We start from the raw sequence: 16,543 nt of genomic DNA, 5'->3' as shown, positions 1-16,543 counted from the left end.
CCCCTCCGGGTTTTAGAATATACACCATGCACACGCACCACACACCATGCACCGCTTACGCACCACACACTAAACAAACTTGAGTGCGTGTTGCACACTTTCAATGATTGTTGTCCATTCAATGCACAAATGAAGCAGTAAGTGTGAGTATAACTCCCGGTTCAATGCTCAAACATTACTCTCCGATTCAAATACACACTGACCGACTTCATTTGGGCATTTAAAACACAACTAAAACTGTCAATTTAGCCACTGTTCAAATACACACTACGGTGATGGTGGTGGTGGTGATGGGTGTATAGGGTGTTGGTGATGTTGTTCAGAGATATCTGATTTGTTTTGGTATTTGGTGATGTTGTTTTGTGATCAGAATCTTGGGTGTTGGTGAAAGGTGATATTTATGGACGTTTAAGATATAGGTGCCTGTGAGGTTCAGGACCCCCACTTTTGGCTTTTAATGGCCATTCTTTGTGTCCGTCAGCTTTTAATGGCATTCTTTGTGCCCGGGACCCCCCACTTTTGGCTTTTAACGTCTTAATAATCGTCAATAAATAAGAAAAGGTGATATACAAGACTCCAATTTTGCATTTTAAGATCTTAATAATCGAAAAAATAAGGAAATCTTATCCAAAATATCCTTATCTTATCCCGTCAACCACGCACGATACCAAACGCACCGTACATGTTGTGCTATGCGTGTACGTGTTGTTTGGCATGATAACTCTGATGCCTAGTATTATTTGTGACACTCATCACGCACCCTGTTATACGCATGATGCGTGGTACGTGATGCGTTAACATGGAGCATATCTTGCAATTTCAATTTTTAAAGACATATTGTTAAAGACTTCCGAAAATAAAAGACATATTGACCAGTTTCCTATTGTATTAATAGAAAAACTTATGTACCTAGTCGAGAAATAGGGATTTGAAAAGTCAAAATTGACACACAATGAACAATGTCAATTTCATTTTTCTAAATGAATATATTGGCGATTTCATTTTTTTAAATAAATAAATTAAATATTAAATATTTAAATATATAGATAATTAGAAAATTCCTATAAATAAATCTAAAAAAACAAATAAATAGAAAGTGTTTGTTTGTGTTCCACCTAAGCGACCTTTTTTTAATATATTTTTCCATCATTATTGGCACAACAAAGTGAAAAACTCAAAAAGATATCAACTTTGATTTGATCAAACCAACACTTACCGCAAAGGACCACTAGATTTCATTTCATCTTCCCCAAATTTCCCCCAAATTGGGATTGCTAAAACTACACTAAAACAAACCCTACTTTATTCTTCATTTTTACAATTACAATTAATTAAAGTTAACTTTAATTATATCAAACTCTTCTCTCATCAAATCATTCTTCCAATCTGTCCCCACTACTTTCACACATCACATGTAATTAATCAAAATCAAATGTATACGTATATGCATATGTATACGTATACATCATATATGTATCTGTATATATATACATCATCACCATTGTTCCATTCAATTCTCCTATCTGTCAAAACCACAAACAAATATTCTTCTGCTCTACAGATCCCCCTCAATTTAACATCAAACTGTACATAACTAAACCCTCAATTTCATTATTTATACATTATACATACATATACACTTGTATATATATGCGATTCGTATAGATTCAGTTGCTCTCGGTTCAATTGGATTCCGATTTGATAATTAAATTCGTTAAATTTTAAAATGGCGCCACAGCATTGTGTTTTGGTGACCGGTGGTGCCGGTTATATTGGTAGTCATACAGTGCTACAGTTACTGTTAGGCGGTTACAAAACGGTTGTGATTGATAACCTTGATAATTCTTCTGAAATTGCCATTAATCGAGTTCAACAGCTCGCTGGTGATCATGCTGCTAACCTAAATTTTCACAAGGTTAATTGTTGTTAATATTTAATTTGTTTATTTTGTATTGAATGTTGAATTTTTGAAATTGGGGTTAGTTGGTTGAATTGGACTGAATTGTGAAGGTTTTTTATTCATCTGTTTGCCCCCTTTGCTAAATTAGTACAATAGTAAAAAAATTTTAGCTCTAGTTATTGACAGCAAACAAGCGTTGATTTATTGGTTACTTGACCGAATATGTCTTGGAGCCTAAATTAAATTTCAGACCGGATTTAAAACTCATGGAAATTTTATTTTACCATTTTCATGGCGTCTCAAATTTATTTTTAATTTATTTTTATTTTTTTTAAAAACTTTTTTCCTACTTATTGGCCAGAGGTCCACTAAGAAGCGATCTCTCTATCCGTCGAATAGAGAGAGGGATGAATTTCTCTACTTTTGAGAGTGTTTTCATTCTGGGTGGAGAAATGTCCAGTCTTTATTCTCGGATAAGGGAAGGATTTGTTGTTGTTGTATTTAATGTTACATATATAAATCATAAGATTGGTGTTTAGTTAGATGATTGTGTGGGCCTTTTAGTTTTAGTATAATTGAATTGGACTGAATACTAAAGTAATTCTAATTTCTTTTCAAAAAAAAAGTAAATATAATTTGATAGATATTGTTTAAATTAAATGAATTATGAATATGAATTATAAATGTAGTTGGAGCTTGAATAGTGCCACTTCAAGGGATGTGGACCTTTGTGTCTATGTATACTTCAATTAGGGAAAATGATTGATGTTACAGTTTTGTGTTTGGTAGGAATCTCCAAATTTGGTGGAAGGATGACTAAACAAAACTATTCAGAAAAAAAGGAAAATACTTTTGATTTTTTTTTTTTTTTTTTGGTTCATTGTTTAAATTATCCTTATTTTCCAGAAGCTGTAAAAAGGACAACTATAGGGATGATTAACTTTATTTACTAATATGGAATTTAGAATTTAGAAAAGACTGGCTTTTAACGTACTACTGGTGTTAGTTTTTTGAATATTCACAAGAACAATGGTTGGGGAAATTAATCCTTCCAAATAAATTAACTTGTTTACTTTGAGACGTATTCATCATATAATCTGAATTGGATTGTTATGAAAGTGAACATTTATTACATTTTGGTTAAACTAGGCAAGTAGGATACTAGGATTATATCAAATGAGTACCATGATTATTTGGGATCGTCTAGTTGCATTAATCAATCTATATACGAGTTAAACCTTGATTGTTCTTCGTTCTTTTGCTGCAGATTGACATTCGGGACAAGCTTGAATTAGAGAAGCTTTTTGCTGACACAAAGTAAAGTTTTATGCTTTTCTTGTATCGTCTCATTATTTCTGAAAAATGCGTATTTTGGAGTATTATCTTTGTGAATTGCTTTTTTTTTCTGTTTACTCCATCCAGTTCGAATGATTTAAATTCTTACTTTCTATATTGTTGGGTATACGAATTAATCAAGATTGAATTGAATTGCAGGTTTGATGCTGTTATACATTTTGCTGGATTAAAGGCTGTTGGTGAAAGTGTGCAGAAGCCAATGATGTATTATGATAATAACGTTGTCGGTACTTTAACTCTCTTGGAAGTTATGAAGGCTCATGGATGCAAAAAGGTACGCAGATGTGTTTATGCTATTCCATATTTTGATTGGAACATTAGAGAATGATATGTTAAATTGGTGGCCTATTAGACAACGTGACATGCTTTTTTCGGTTTTCAATTATTCCAGATCGTATTCTCATCGTCAGCTACTGTTTATGGCTGGCCAAAAGAGGTGCCATGCACTGAAGAGTTCCCTTTATCTGCAGCCAGTCCGTATGGAAGAACCAAGGTATCAATAGCACATTTTTTGTTTTTGTTATGAAAACAATAATGGCAATTAAATCTGATCGACATATTTATAAATTCGTGATCCTTTCTATTATATATCATTAGTTAAGTTTCCCTTAAGGCTCCACATGTGAGTTTTCATTGTTGACTATCAGTTCAAGCGGCAACTGAAATATGTTACTTTTAATAAATGTTGTTACGTTGTGATATTATATAATTTGTTTAGCAAAGAGCCAGAAATTTTTTTCTTAAAAAAGAAATGAACAGTAGAATGTCTGAAGTTACATAAAAATATGGAAACTTTGAGCTAAAATGGATACTAGTTTCAGTATGTGTTGACATGAGTATATATTTTGTTTGACCTGCTAGAGTTGACATATATCCCTACTTGACCCGTTTGTATGTAAATGGGTAGAAAATGCCCTGTCTAAAGGATAAACAAAATCAACCTCAAAACGTAAACAAAATCTATCTCAAAACCTAAACAAAATTTATCTCAAAATGTGAACAAAATTAAATAACCAAGGTACATATATATTGAGACTTTGAAACCAGTTTACAAAAAGTTATATCAAATAATATCCTCCTAAAGTGCGTACCTTTTGTTTTTTAATCCATCCAGCTCATGATCGAAGACATCTTCCGTGATATATATGCTTCGGATTCTGAATGGAAAATTATAATGTTACGGTACTTCAACCCAGTCGGTGCACATCCTAGTGGATTTATAGGCGAGGATCCTCTAGGGACGCCAAACAATCTTATGCCTTTTGTTCAGCAAGTTGCTGTTGGCAGGCTACCGGCACTCAAAATATTCGGGACCGACTACTCTACCAAAGATGGAACCGGGGTAAACTTTTTCTGTCAATATTTTAAATTATGACTCTTATACTTAATATGAAACTAGTAGACATGATGAACATCTTTATTTCTATTAACGTGTTTTCAGGTACGTGATTACATTCATGTTGCAGACTTAGCTGATGGGCATATGGCTGCATTGAGAAAGCTCTCTGATCCAGAAATTGGTTTGTGTTTCCTACTCTCCTTTCATTTTTTATTAACTCACATTGAGCTATTATGATTGTATCATATTAAATATTCGCAGGACTACCTGTCAGTTCAATTTTAAACTGTTGAACCACATAAATAGGGTTTTTAAATCATTAGTTTTTTTGTGTCGTTAGCATGTTTCGTAATGCTTGAAATCTGGACGTATTGTGCAATTGACTGTAAATGTACTGCATCTATCAATACTTTTTAGTTAATAATTATATGTAGAGTTTTCATTCAAGAGGTGAGTAATGAGGCGTAGTTGTAAGTAATTCACAATAAATAAAAATGTAGAACGATGGCATAATCAAATAATCTTATATCCTTTTGATGGAATATGATTTTGATTGTATTGGATAAATGTTGCTGTTTGGTCATTGTGTTCTATTTTGCTGTGTATATTGATTATATGTATAATTTAATATTTTAGGCTGCGAGGTGTACAACTTAGGGACGGGTAAAGGAACGTCGGTTTTGGAGATGGTGGCTGCGTTTGAGAAGGCTTCAGGAAAGGTATCACCTTTTTTTTCTTTCTGATCTTATAATAGATTTAAGTATTGGTGGAATGAAAATAAAAACTCGTCATTAATTTTAAGTGTTGGTGGAATGAAAATAAATACTCATCTTCAGAAAATTTGAAAATTCATATATATTTTTTATTAGTATATTTGTATCTATCAGTCATCTTCTTAGTTCTGTACATGGAGAAGACGAAAACTTATCATTCTTTAGTTCCCAATGATTCAGCCTTTATTAATTAGTTAAAGAACACTATCAATGTTCTCAAATTACCTGTATTCTAATTCCCCAGTTAAGTAATGTTTACGCTCCATTGCTTTCTCGTTGTAGGAAATTCCAATAGTAATAGCTGGAAGACGGCCTGGTGATGCCGAGGTTGTATATGCTTCCACAGCCAAAGCCGAGCGCGATTTGAATTGGAAGTAAGTTCACTTTGCAAATTATGTTGGAGGTTTCATTTGTTATAGGAGAAATTAATTTGTAAAAAATTAAAAATTTAGTCAACACAAATCGTCTGATGATAGTCCCATGGACAATCTGACATGTAAATACTCATAAAAATGTGAAATATTATAGTTTTAAAGGGGACGAATAGTGTTTTTATATAAGTTTGTATTTGTATGATTAATGCAGGGCAAAGAATGGGATAGAGGAAATGTGCAGAGACCAGTGGAACTGGGCCAGTAACAACCCTTACGGCTATCAGACCAAGTAATAAAAGTGCACAAAACGGCAGTTATACACATACGAGACCACGTTTTGTGGAATGTTAGAGAGTCAAATTATTCGTACTGGTGATAGGATTATACAAGTAATGTTTACCTGGTTCTATATAGTCGACAATTTCTGTCATCTTGCTAGAAGGTTAGAGAGGCTAATGACTAAAGTTAAACGAATAAAGAAGCGGTAGATGGTCATTCTTTTTTATTTTAACCATATCTTTTACTTTTTACACACAGTTCAGTTTCTTGTACATTAGATATGTGTATTTGTGTAGCAACCGAATGGGCATATTAAAGTTACTTACTATTATATAACAAGATATATGATTTTCAAAGACTGTTCAAGATACTTATTTACCTTTTCTTTGCTTCTATATTGGTTGTGTTCTTTGAAATGTATATGCTGAATGTTAAGAACCTGATCTTGACTGGTACTAATATACGAACTCCTGGAATTTGTTTGTTATGTGGATCTATGTTTATTCATGTTATAAAATGTTGATGTTTTTTCTTTTAATATATGAGTTTATAGAATAACTTATCGTTATCGATAGTCAACTACAAAAGTTGGAGAAGGCCTATATTTGCAGTTTAGCGCCAAAAACTGGATTGCCAAGTACTTGCCCAAAACTATATTGAAACTTTATGCTACTAACCATTGCTTAAAGGATATTATTCTGTCGATAAATCGATGTAAAAGGAGCTGACCGAGTTGGATTCTACACCACTTTTGTTGTGCATGATAGCATTTTAGTCACTAGTTTTAAATTGTAATGTAACTACTTTGGTAATCTGGTTTTTTTTTTTTTAAATAATCTACTGTTTATATTTTATTTATTATTAAACAAAAACATTAAAAAATTGAACTAAGAGATTTGTAGGACTTTACCCTAAAAAGGGAGTCCTTCCAGGCCAAGGCAGAGCCAAAGCCGAGGAGGGGGTTTGGAAATAGTTTTCAACCAGCAATTGACGCACCTCGGTTATTACCTCATTAGCTGCGTCATTGCCCCAAGCGCAAAGATGCCTTCTATCCTACAAACCTCTCCTTTTATACTACCTCCCCCATCTTGATACTTTATCCTCCTAACGATGTGGGATGGGATTTCATTTACTCTCTTTCTTTAATTCTGCAGCATTAAATTAATTGCACTTGAAAGCTCTAGAGGCGATATTGATCTTCAACAGATTGTTGATTCCATTAAGAGCTGTGGCTTCAGTCAGGCTAATGTTTATTGTTCCTTGAATCTAATTATCCTAATCATCTCTCTTTGGTTACACTAAGAATACAATGATGACATACTTGTTTTCTCTGTAAGTTTTAGTTGTTCAGTCAGGCTTTTAACCTTGTAACTTGAGAAACGGGTACGTAATCGGAGGAGATAGCAACCTACGTGCGCCCCTACAAATATTTAACTAAATTCATCGCCGAAAAATAAAATTGATGCTGGCATTCCTAAAACAGAAGACAATGGTGTGAGAGACATTGATAGGTCATTTGTGGATATGGCGCAACAAGCCATACGTGCGGCTCATGTTGAGGCCAAGACTGCACCTTTCCATGTTTCCTTAATCAAAGTACTTGGTGTATGCTAACCATATTGGACTCGTTTTTGTCCTTGGTGGAGCATCGAGTGAACAAATTCTGTTTGGCAACTTGGGTATTTGCGTTGAGGATGATGAGACTTTGGACTCGTTTTTGTCTAGGATGGCTGAGGCAAATCATAGGAAGTTGGGTCATGCTATTCTGGATCCTTGTCCATTGTCGAATGAAGTTGAGGTCGGATTGTCAACTTGTGAGGAAAAATGTGTAGGATCGTTTTCAGGTGCACCATCGTGTACAACATATAAGCTCATGAGTTCCACATTTCTCTAAAACCAATTGGTGATAGAGAGAGGTTCCCATAAACTTATATATGCACATTTGTTTCTTTCACTTTCCGATGTGGGACACAATGAATCGATTAGCTCCAACAAAATGCCCGTGTATCTGAATGGAATGTGAAGCCTGATGACGTATTTATTTATTAGGATACTCGCAAAAATCAGGAACCGGTTTCGTTGGGTTCCAAAGGAGGTGGCAGGGGTATTAAATTGATCTAGGTGCTAATGAGAAGAAGAAGAAGAATAAGACCGGGTGAAATTTCGTCAAATTTGGGTCTTAGTGAGTTTATGTCTAAGAAAAAGAATACCAAGGGCAACAAGGTGGTGGATGTTGGGGATTTTACGTTACGAGATCAAGACGAAGAGCTATAGTCGGACAATAATGATATGAAGGTTTGATGAAGCATGGTTTATTACTTCTGTCGCCGGCGAAACTCGTTGGAAGTGGATCGTCCAATGTGTTATCGTACTCTTTTAATTCTCGGTCGGGGAAGGAGATGAGCCGTGAAAAAGTTAGTGAAAAGTTGGTTAAACAAGGTTCTATATGTCGTAAAGCCCCTTCAGAGGCCGAGTAATTTGGGATAGTTTTTTTTAGCTTTGGTTGATGCTTGTTTCTTGTTTGCTTGTTTCCATGTTTGTACGGGGTCGTTTTAGTATGTTTCGAATAGGCTCGTGTTTAGATAGCGGTTGCTCGTTGTTCTTAGTAGTTTGTTTTCTAGTTTTGCGCCTAGCCGTTTCGATTGATTGTATGATGTTCGGTCTCTTTCATCTTCCGATTAAAGTACCTTCGTTATAAAGTTTTCGTTATTTTTTGTAAGAAAAAAAAGAACCTTAGAACAAATTGACACTTAGCTAACAAAATTATAAGTTTCTCAATATCACATATCTACCGGGTATTAAAAGGATCATCCGATATAAACAACTATATATAAAGACATTCCATGATGATTTCTTCAAAATAAAAACCTACGTTTCAATGTTCATACAATAACCTACATTCACTGATTCACCTCTCAAACTATTTCTTCTTAGCAGTTGAGGCCCGAGTTCCTTTCAAGATATCTCAAATTCAAACCCCAACTGGAAGCATACATTGAGATGACCAGAGAAAATCATCAGAAACGATCACGAGATACTCAAATTGGCGACATGCATCCTGCGTAAAACTAATCGTTGGAGTAGTTTGAACAAGAATGACCTTTTATTCAGCTGTATAAACATGCCTACAGTTCACAACTCAAAGTCACAAGTGACAATAGAAGAATATATGAGGGTAAATCAAATACGACATTCTTATTGGCTAACTCCAATCTTCTTATCCAATTAAACCTACATCCTACCCCACCTTATCCCAACAAACTCCAATTCTTTGATCTTTCATAACACCACCACCACCACCCATCTAATACAACTACCATTTCACAAAAATCCCATTTCTTCACATCTCAATTTCATCACCTCACAATGGCCATGACTACCCAAGCTTCCCTATTCACACCAAATATCTCAGACCAAACCACCCAATGGAAACAACCCCCCTCACAACTCACCTCTTTCACCACCATCAAACCACTCAACACCACCCCAAGATTCACCATCAAGGCTGCAGCCGGTGAAGCCACACCGGCTCCAGTCAAAGAAGCTCCGGTGGGGTTCACTCCACCGGAGCTAGACCCAAACACCCCATCACCCATCTTTGCAGGTAGCACTGGTGGCCTTCTTAGAAAAGCACAAGTTGAAGAATTTTATGTCATCACATGGGAATCACCAAAAGAACAAATCTTTGAAATGCCAACTGGTGGTGCTGCTATTATGAGACAAAGACCAAATTTGTTAAAATTAGCAAGAAAATAACAGTGTTTGGCTTTAGGGACAAGATTAAGGTCTAAAAATAAGATTATCAGTTTTACAGGGTGTTCCCTAATGGTGAAGTTCAGTATTTGCATCCTAAAGATGGGGTGTACCCTGAAAAAGTCAACGCTGGTAGGCAAGGGGTTGGTCAAAACATGAGGTCAATTGTAAAGAATGTTAGTCCCATTGAAGTTAAGTTTACTGGAAAACAACCTTATGATATATGATTATCATGGATGGTTTTTAGATAAATTTGTGATTATGTAATTTACTAATTCTCAATCTAAATTAATGAACAAGAAGGTTTTCGTGTTTGAATCTATTCGACCTGATCCGATCCACGTTACACCTACGTAACCATGTTAAGTGTAATCCGATTCATTTATACCAATTTCGACAAAGTTATCAAGAACGCTGAAAAGCAACTTAATTTACAAGTTTGCATACTATGTCGATTTTAATTATTTGCGAGTACTTAATACGTCACAAACATAGTCTATTTTACACTAATAATGTAGCATTTCCTGTTATTAACTCTAATAAGATAAATTAATCATACAAATCTAGCTTGATTTCGATTTAAATCAAGTCAAAGAAAGTCAACATTTAAAAAAAAACATAAACATACAATTACACAGAAAATATCTAACAGTGAAAGCCTAAAACAGAGCCATCATTAATACCAATAACAACTCTACACTGAGCTTTAGCATCCACATGATGTGTAAAAAAATGCAAAGCCCTAACCCGACCCGCCATCTCCATTCTTGTTTCAATCTCCAAACTAGGCCCGACCCGTAACCCATTCAACCTGTTAACCGGATCCTTAAGCACCAACGAAGACACCGGAAAACCCTGAACGGAAAAAGTAGCAGCCATATAAACTCTCCGGCGAGCTTCAATCTTCCCTGAAGGAACAAACATGAACCCCATTTGGGACCCACTGTAAAGCAGCTCTAATGAGCTGTTGTAGTGTGAGAAAACGCCTCGGTTAGGGTTGTTAACGGCGACGTAATGGGAAACGGTGAAGGTAACGGTGGTGTTAGTGATGGAGAACGCCGGAAGTTGGACGGCGGTGATTGTGATTGTTGGGGGTTTGGGTTTGAATAATGTGAAAAAGATTATGAGGATGATTATTGTAATGAAGATTATGAAGATGGTTGCTACGATGCATGAGGCGAGATTAGTTCGACCCGATGGCGGTGGTGGTGGTGATTTTTTCCGGGTTGACATCGGAGATTCGGGTCAGGTGGTGGCCGGAAAGATGGAAGAAGGTTATAAATTTGGAAGTTGGTTAATCATATTTTCTTGATTTTGAAAATTTTGACATGCTTTTACTTTTAGGAAAAAAAAGACGTACTGTCCTTTTGAGTTTTGAATAATGTGCATGTACGTATTGTAATGTGCATGTACGTATTGTCCTGTTAGACCATCCTTAATCCGTATTAGTTACTTTTTTTTATCAAATAAAAAGTGTTCTATATAAATGTTAATTAGTCAAGAGTTTTACCTGATAGATACGGAGTATAAATTATAGAAAATAATAAAAATGAGTAAAAAAGACGACTACATAAGCAAGGACTGGCACGACTAGAACAACCAACGATACTAGACAAAGTCATGAACCTAACGTCGCCCTCGTGCGGTCCCAACATCAATAACCATAGCTTTGATACCATGTGAAATAATATACTTGAGCTCAATTCAACCCCAAAAATTAACTCAAAGAGATGAGAAACTCAAGCTATTATAAGCACCACAATATTTTTAGTCAAGGCCGATGTGGAATCAGTTACCTTTCATAAGTATTTTTTTTTTTCTCTTCTTTTACATACACAATACATATATATATTAATAGTATAAAAGAATTTTTATGTTTTAAAATTTTATTTATACTCCGTATTTTGTAAGATGCAGGTACAAAAGCAAGGGAACATATAGCCATGATTACCGAGCAACTTGTGGGGTCAATGTTATGACTTTTGAGTGTGGAAGAACAAGTTGAAAGTGAGAACACAGAACGAGTGGGACCCAAGCTCGAAACACGAGGTTCAGAAGAGCGGAGTTTAATGGAGTTTGTGGTGGTCGTGAATTGGACTATGAATTGGACCATTGTCAAGTTACTCGCGAGTTATTTATGCTGATTCTTGAAAAAGTGTGATTTATTCTGAGCTTAAATAATCTTAAAACATTGTTATATATTTTAATTTTAAAAATCATTTAATAAAAGAGTTCGTACTCAAACATTTTACATCAAACTCGCAAGATTAAACATACTTTTTAATTGTATCCTTCTAATTATTATTTTTATTATAAATAATATGATTGTGATGATTGTGATTATCATGGTTATGATTAGATATATATAACTATAACACAACAAAAATAATAATACTCAAATTTCATCAATGTGAAGTATGAGGAAGTACATAATCATTTCTCTTGCTCTAAACAAAAAGAGAAGTTGTTTTTTCACTCACGGATCAAGAAATCATTTCTCCACTCACGGATCGAAAAAATCGTTTTTCTACATGCAGATAGGGAATGTCACCTTCCCTTTCAGAAGGGCCTCTGGCTGAAAAGAATGAAATTAAAAATCAAACGCGTATAGAAATAGATATGGAAAGAAAAAAATGAAACATACGTGAAAGACTTATATGATCACAAGGATATATGTGTATGTGTGTGTATTAAGATGTATTTTCAACGACTATATGATCATAGACTTCTATATAATGATCTTGATATTATCTTTCAACAATTAGTAGATGACACGTATAGGATTACCTAATGTGGATCAAGTATCTTCTAGCGCTATAAATACTCGATCGATCACTGCATATCTCAGTTGTTTGGGCCCTAATATATTTGTAAGAGATCTCGGGTTCGAATCTTGTGGTGACCAAGAAAGACTTGAAAACAGCCATGAAGTAATCCTGATGGGCTGCTTATAGTAGAGTATGTGGTAGGATTACTAGCACTTTCCGTAATGTAATCTGAAGAGAAAAAACTTTATAACTATTTTGAATTAGAACAAGCAATTGGGCCAGCCCTTTACGCTGGGCCCAATTGATTTTAAACCTGCTGGTTGTAAAATTAAAAAAAAAAAGGAAAACTCCCCTGCAAGAATCGAACCTGCACCCGTCTCGAAATAATAAAGGCCACCAAGCCACCCAGCCACTTATGTATTTGTGCCATTATGTTACAGTTAATAATATTTATCTATTTAAAAACGTCGCTATCAAAACACTGTTGCTACTGTTCATAAATTTCTGATTGAATATATATATATAATATAATATAATATATTGATTTTTTTATTGTACATTGTAGAAACAAACCGAGTTTTAATAGTACTATAAGTCGTTATATATAGTAATGTCATTGTCATTTAGCGTTTATCTAGAAATAAAAATTAATATTCAACGGATATTAATTAACTCGTCTAATCATATAGATTTCATAAATAAATTATATTTAAATAGATATGAATATAGATATAGATTTAAACATATAATATAGATATATAGATATAGATTCAAACATATAAATGAATATTCATATACATATAGATATAGATATAAATATAAATATAAATATGAATATAGAAGCACTAAATTCCATATCCAATTCATTATTATCCCTACTTTTTATATCATTTTTATTCCTAACACTCTGTTACAACATTTAGTAATAAAATATAAAAAACTATAATTAATTTAAGCATGAAAATGAGTGTTATAGCTAGTTTTTGAGAGTGATCATTTCTCATTAAATAAATAGAAGAATGCTAAACGTTCTTTAGAGTTACATTCAAGCATATCATATTTTAGTTTTAAAACTTCGTTAGATTAATTGTAAAGTATAAATATTTTTTTTAATATTGATTTTTCTTATATATTTTTAATATTGTTGTTGTTGTTCTTGTTGTATTAGTGTTATTCATGATAATGGTTAGTTATAAATATGGAATCATTTATCTACATAAATCACATAACTAATTCGGACACGTGTCACTACCACATGCATCCTCAGCCTTCTTAATTTTGTGGTAATTTTGGATTAAAAAATTAAGCTTATTTCCTGGTGGTGACATCTGTCCTCATTAGCAACCAATTCATCTTAATTAAACCCTTTTTCATTCAAAAACCGTACCCTCCCTCCCTCTTATTCCTCCTCTCTCTCTTCAAAAAATATAAAATCACCATTTCTTCTTCATCGCCGATTCTATGTTCATCCCGCCGTATTAGGCGCCGCAAGTACCACCAATGAATCGTTCGTGTTTTTCTCAACAATACCGTACAAATTTCATGGGCAAAATTCATGGGCTTTGGGTTGATTATATGATAGTTTTTTTAGGGAAAAATAATAAAATAATGGTTTACTGCTATAGCCGTTGATTATATGATTGTTGTTTGGTTGAAAAAATCGATTTAGGGTTAAATCTCCTTCGTCAACCCGATGCCTACTGTATAAACCCTAAATTATCAATCGATTCAATATGCACGACGGTTATACAAATCATCACTATATTTTGGTATGTGTCGCCTGGATTACGATCAATTTATCAGTGCTTCAAAAAATCACGCGGTCAGATTCTGGCGATTGATGATGATGAAGATGAACATCCGCCATTGTTACAGACCTCAAATTACATCCTCACTGGTCAGCTCTAATTAACTATTTACTCCATCTAATATTATATTCTTGATTTAATTAGGTTATTTATAAGTTTCATTCTGTATTGTTGTTGATTGAAATTGAAAATGAAATTGAAGGAACTGTATGGACATCATTAGCACATTTTATAGCAGGTGTAATAGGATCGGGTGTTTTATCATTACCTTGGAGTATGGCTCAAACCCGTGATTTGTTTGAATGATTTGCTTCTTTATTACCTTGAATTTTTTTTTACAGGAACCAAAAATTTGTGGATAATTGAACCATTCAGTAACAGAGAATTTTCTTTGAGTTTTTCACAGCTGAGTTTAATTGAAAACCCTTATATTCAATTACAGTCAATTTCAAGAACTATACATGATTTATATGACTTCTTTGTAGTTTAAGTTCGATTTTACTTCAAGTTCCATCTTTTTTAGTCAAAATGCTCTTTCAATTTTATTTTGATTAGTTTTGGCTGAAATATTGATTCGTGTTGTATGAATTTTGTTATAGTTTTACTTAGGGTTTCTTTTTTAAATATGCTTATTTGTCATCTTTTTTTCTTCATTGTGTTTCTTCGATTTTGTTGACGGTTGGTGTTTGTTTTTTTTATTGCAGGTTGCTGGACAAAGGTCTTCTCTTGTGATTGTTAAGCGAGTTTTTGTTATGCTTATAGTTTTTGTTATTAATATGGTTGGATTTTTTTTTTGTTTCATTGTTGTTATGTTTGTAATGTGATATGTGTGATGACCCGGGAATTTCTAACCAAATTTAAACTTAATTTTTATATGATTTCGACAAGATAAGCAAAGTATGTAATGTTGAGTCTAGAAAAGTTTGAAACTATGTTCATGTATTCAATTGACCTTTGACTATTCCTGACGATTCACGAACAATTGTATATAATTAAATATGTATACTTATATGTATAAATGTAAATATATATAAATATAAATGAAAGTGTATATATATAATAAAATTGAATTAATAAAATACACTTTAATTAATTGGAATTAAGAATGTAAAATGTTAAATAAAATAATTAAGTTACTATTAAAATGAATATATATACAATATATATATATATATATATATATATATATATATATATATATATATATATATATATATATATATATATATATAATTTATAACTAGTTGTAATATATAAATATTAAATAAATGTTATCATACAATATAATATTGGATATTATATTAAATGTAGTCATTAGTATAGTTGGTATATATTTATATTTAATATCAATAATAATATTAAAACCCATTACATGAGTTTCGATACATGTGAGTTATTATAATTACTAATAATATTGTCATCGTCGTTAACATCATTATTATTATTAAAACTAGTGGTAAAGTATAACTTTAATTAATATTAACAATTAATATAACAAGTTTAATTATAAATTATATTGTTGTAGTAATATAATAATCACTTTCAATATTAAAAATATATATGTGTAATAGTAATATGAAAATATGTATATATAAATATAATTGTTATATTATTATTGTTATTATTACTTTCTTTATTAGTAAAGATAAATATTAATATTAATAACGGTATTATTAATATCACTATATATAATACATACACGAAATTGAATAAGTATAAGTTGTTATATTAATGTCATTATTACTATCAACATATATCTATTATTAAACTCATTATTATTATTAATGAGATTTTTAAAATTATTACAATTATTATTTTTTTATGCAACCTATTATTATTATCATTATCATTATCATTATTAATATTATTATTAATAAATAGTATTATCCTTGTTATTTATATTATTATTAAAAATATTAAAAGTATTATTATTATTAATATATTTATTAAAAATAAATTATATATAAGATTACACAAATAAGAATCCAAAGTGTGTTACCTACCTGCTCCCACTTTTTTTTTTCCTCTTTCTCCTTGCCCGTGAGCAAACTGTCGACACACTCATCATACATCTCTTTATGATTCATAATATGCTCGATTTCTACATCACCTCTATCAATTATATCTGCAAGTATCCTTTACCTATCTGTTATATATTATAATTTTTTTTTCCTTTATAGTCGATACCCTGTT

At 32.6% G+C, this 16,543-nt stretch overlaps 2 protein-coding genes and 2 pseudogenes across 2 annotated transcripts; 2 read left to right on the top strand and 2 right to left on the bottom strand.

Moving 5' to 3' along the window:
• The first annotated feature begins 1,579 nt into the window (after positions 1 to 1,579).
• Positions 1,580 to 6,322, top strand: LOC139898602 (UDP-glucose 4-epimerase GEPI48-like). The gene is made up of 9 exons (XM_071881355.1): positions 1,580 to 1,915; positions 3,168 to 3,217; positions 3,395 to 3,530; positions 3,648 to 3,749; positions 4,371 to 4,598; positions 4,698 to 4,776; positions 5,232 to 5,314; positions 5,651 to 5,742; positions 5,954 to 6,322. The coding sequence occupies exons 1-9, from the start codon at positions 1,727 to 1,729 to the stop codon at positions 6,033 to 6,035; spliced, it is 1,041 nt and encodes a 346-aa protein (XP_071737456.1). The 5' UTR covers positions 1,580 to 1,726; the 3' UTR covers positions 6,036 to 6,322.
• Positions 6,323 to 6,930: 608 nt separating this feature from the next.
• Positions 6,931 to 7,064, bottom strand: LOC139903703 (U4 spliceosomal RNA; annotated as a pseudogene).
• A 2,323-nt stretch (positions 7,065 to 9,387) lies between these two features.
• LOC139898600 (photosystem I reaction center subunit II, chloroplastic-like) lies at positions 9,388 to 10,096 on the top strand (annotated as a pseudogene).
• A 323-nt stretch (positions 10,097 to 10,419) lies between these two features.
• Positions 10,420 to 11,190, bottom strand: LOC139898601 (uncharacterized). The gene has a single exon (XM_071881354.1). It carries the CDS (start codon positions 11,005 to 11,007, stop codon positions 10,420 to 10,422), a length of 588 nt encoding a protein of 195 aa, XP_071737455.1. The 5' UTR covers positions 11,008 to 11,190.
• Between the last annotated feature and the right edge of the window lie 5,353 nt (positions 11,191 to 16,543).

Source organism: Rutidosis leptorrhynchoides, chromosome 3, assembly GCF_046630445.1.
Source record: "Rutidosis leptorrhynchoides isolate AG116_Rl617_1_P2 chromosome 3, CSIRO_AGI_Rlap_v1, whole genome shotgun sequence".
Lineage (NCBI taxonomy): Eukaryota > Viridiplantae > Streptophyta > Magnoliopsida > Asterales > Asteraceae > Rutidosis > Rutidosis leptorrhynchoides.
The sequence above is the reverse complement of the archived record's forward strand: the minus strand, read 5'-3'. Positions and strand labels throughout refer to the sequence as shown.

Bases quoted from the DNA above. Each gene is read 5' to 3' on its own strand.
- LOC139898602 (XM_071881355.1), top strand. From the start codon at position 1,727: ATGGCGCCACAGCATTGTGTTTTGGTGACCGGTGGTGCCGGTTATATT. The intron at 5,315-5,650 runs GTATCACCTTTT...TTCTCGTTGTAG, and splicing joins TTGAGAAGGCTTCAGGAAAG to GAAATTCCAATAGTAATAGC. The intron at 5,743-5,953 runs GTAAGTTCACTT...TGATTAATGCAG, and splicing joins GAGCGCGATTTGAATTGGAA to GGCAAAGAATGGGATAGAGG.
- LOC139898601 (XM_071881354.1), bottom strand. From the start codon at position 11,007: ATGTCAACCCGGAAAAAATCACCACCACCACCGCCATCGGGTCGAACT.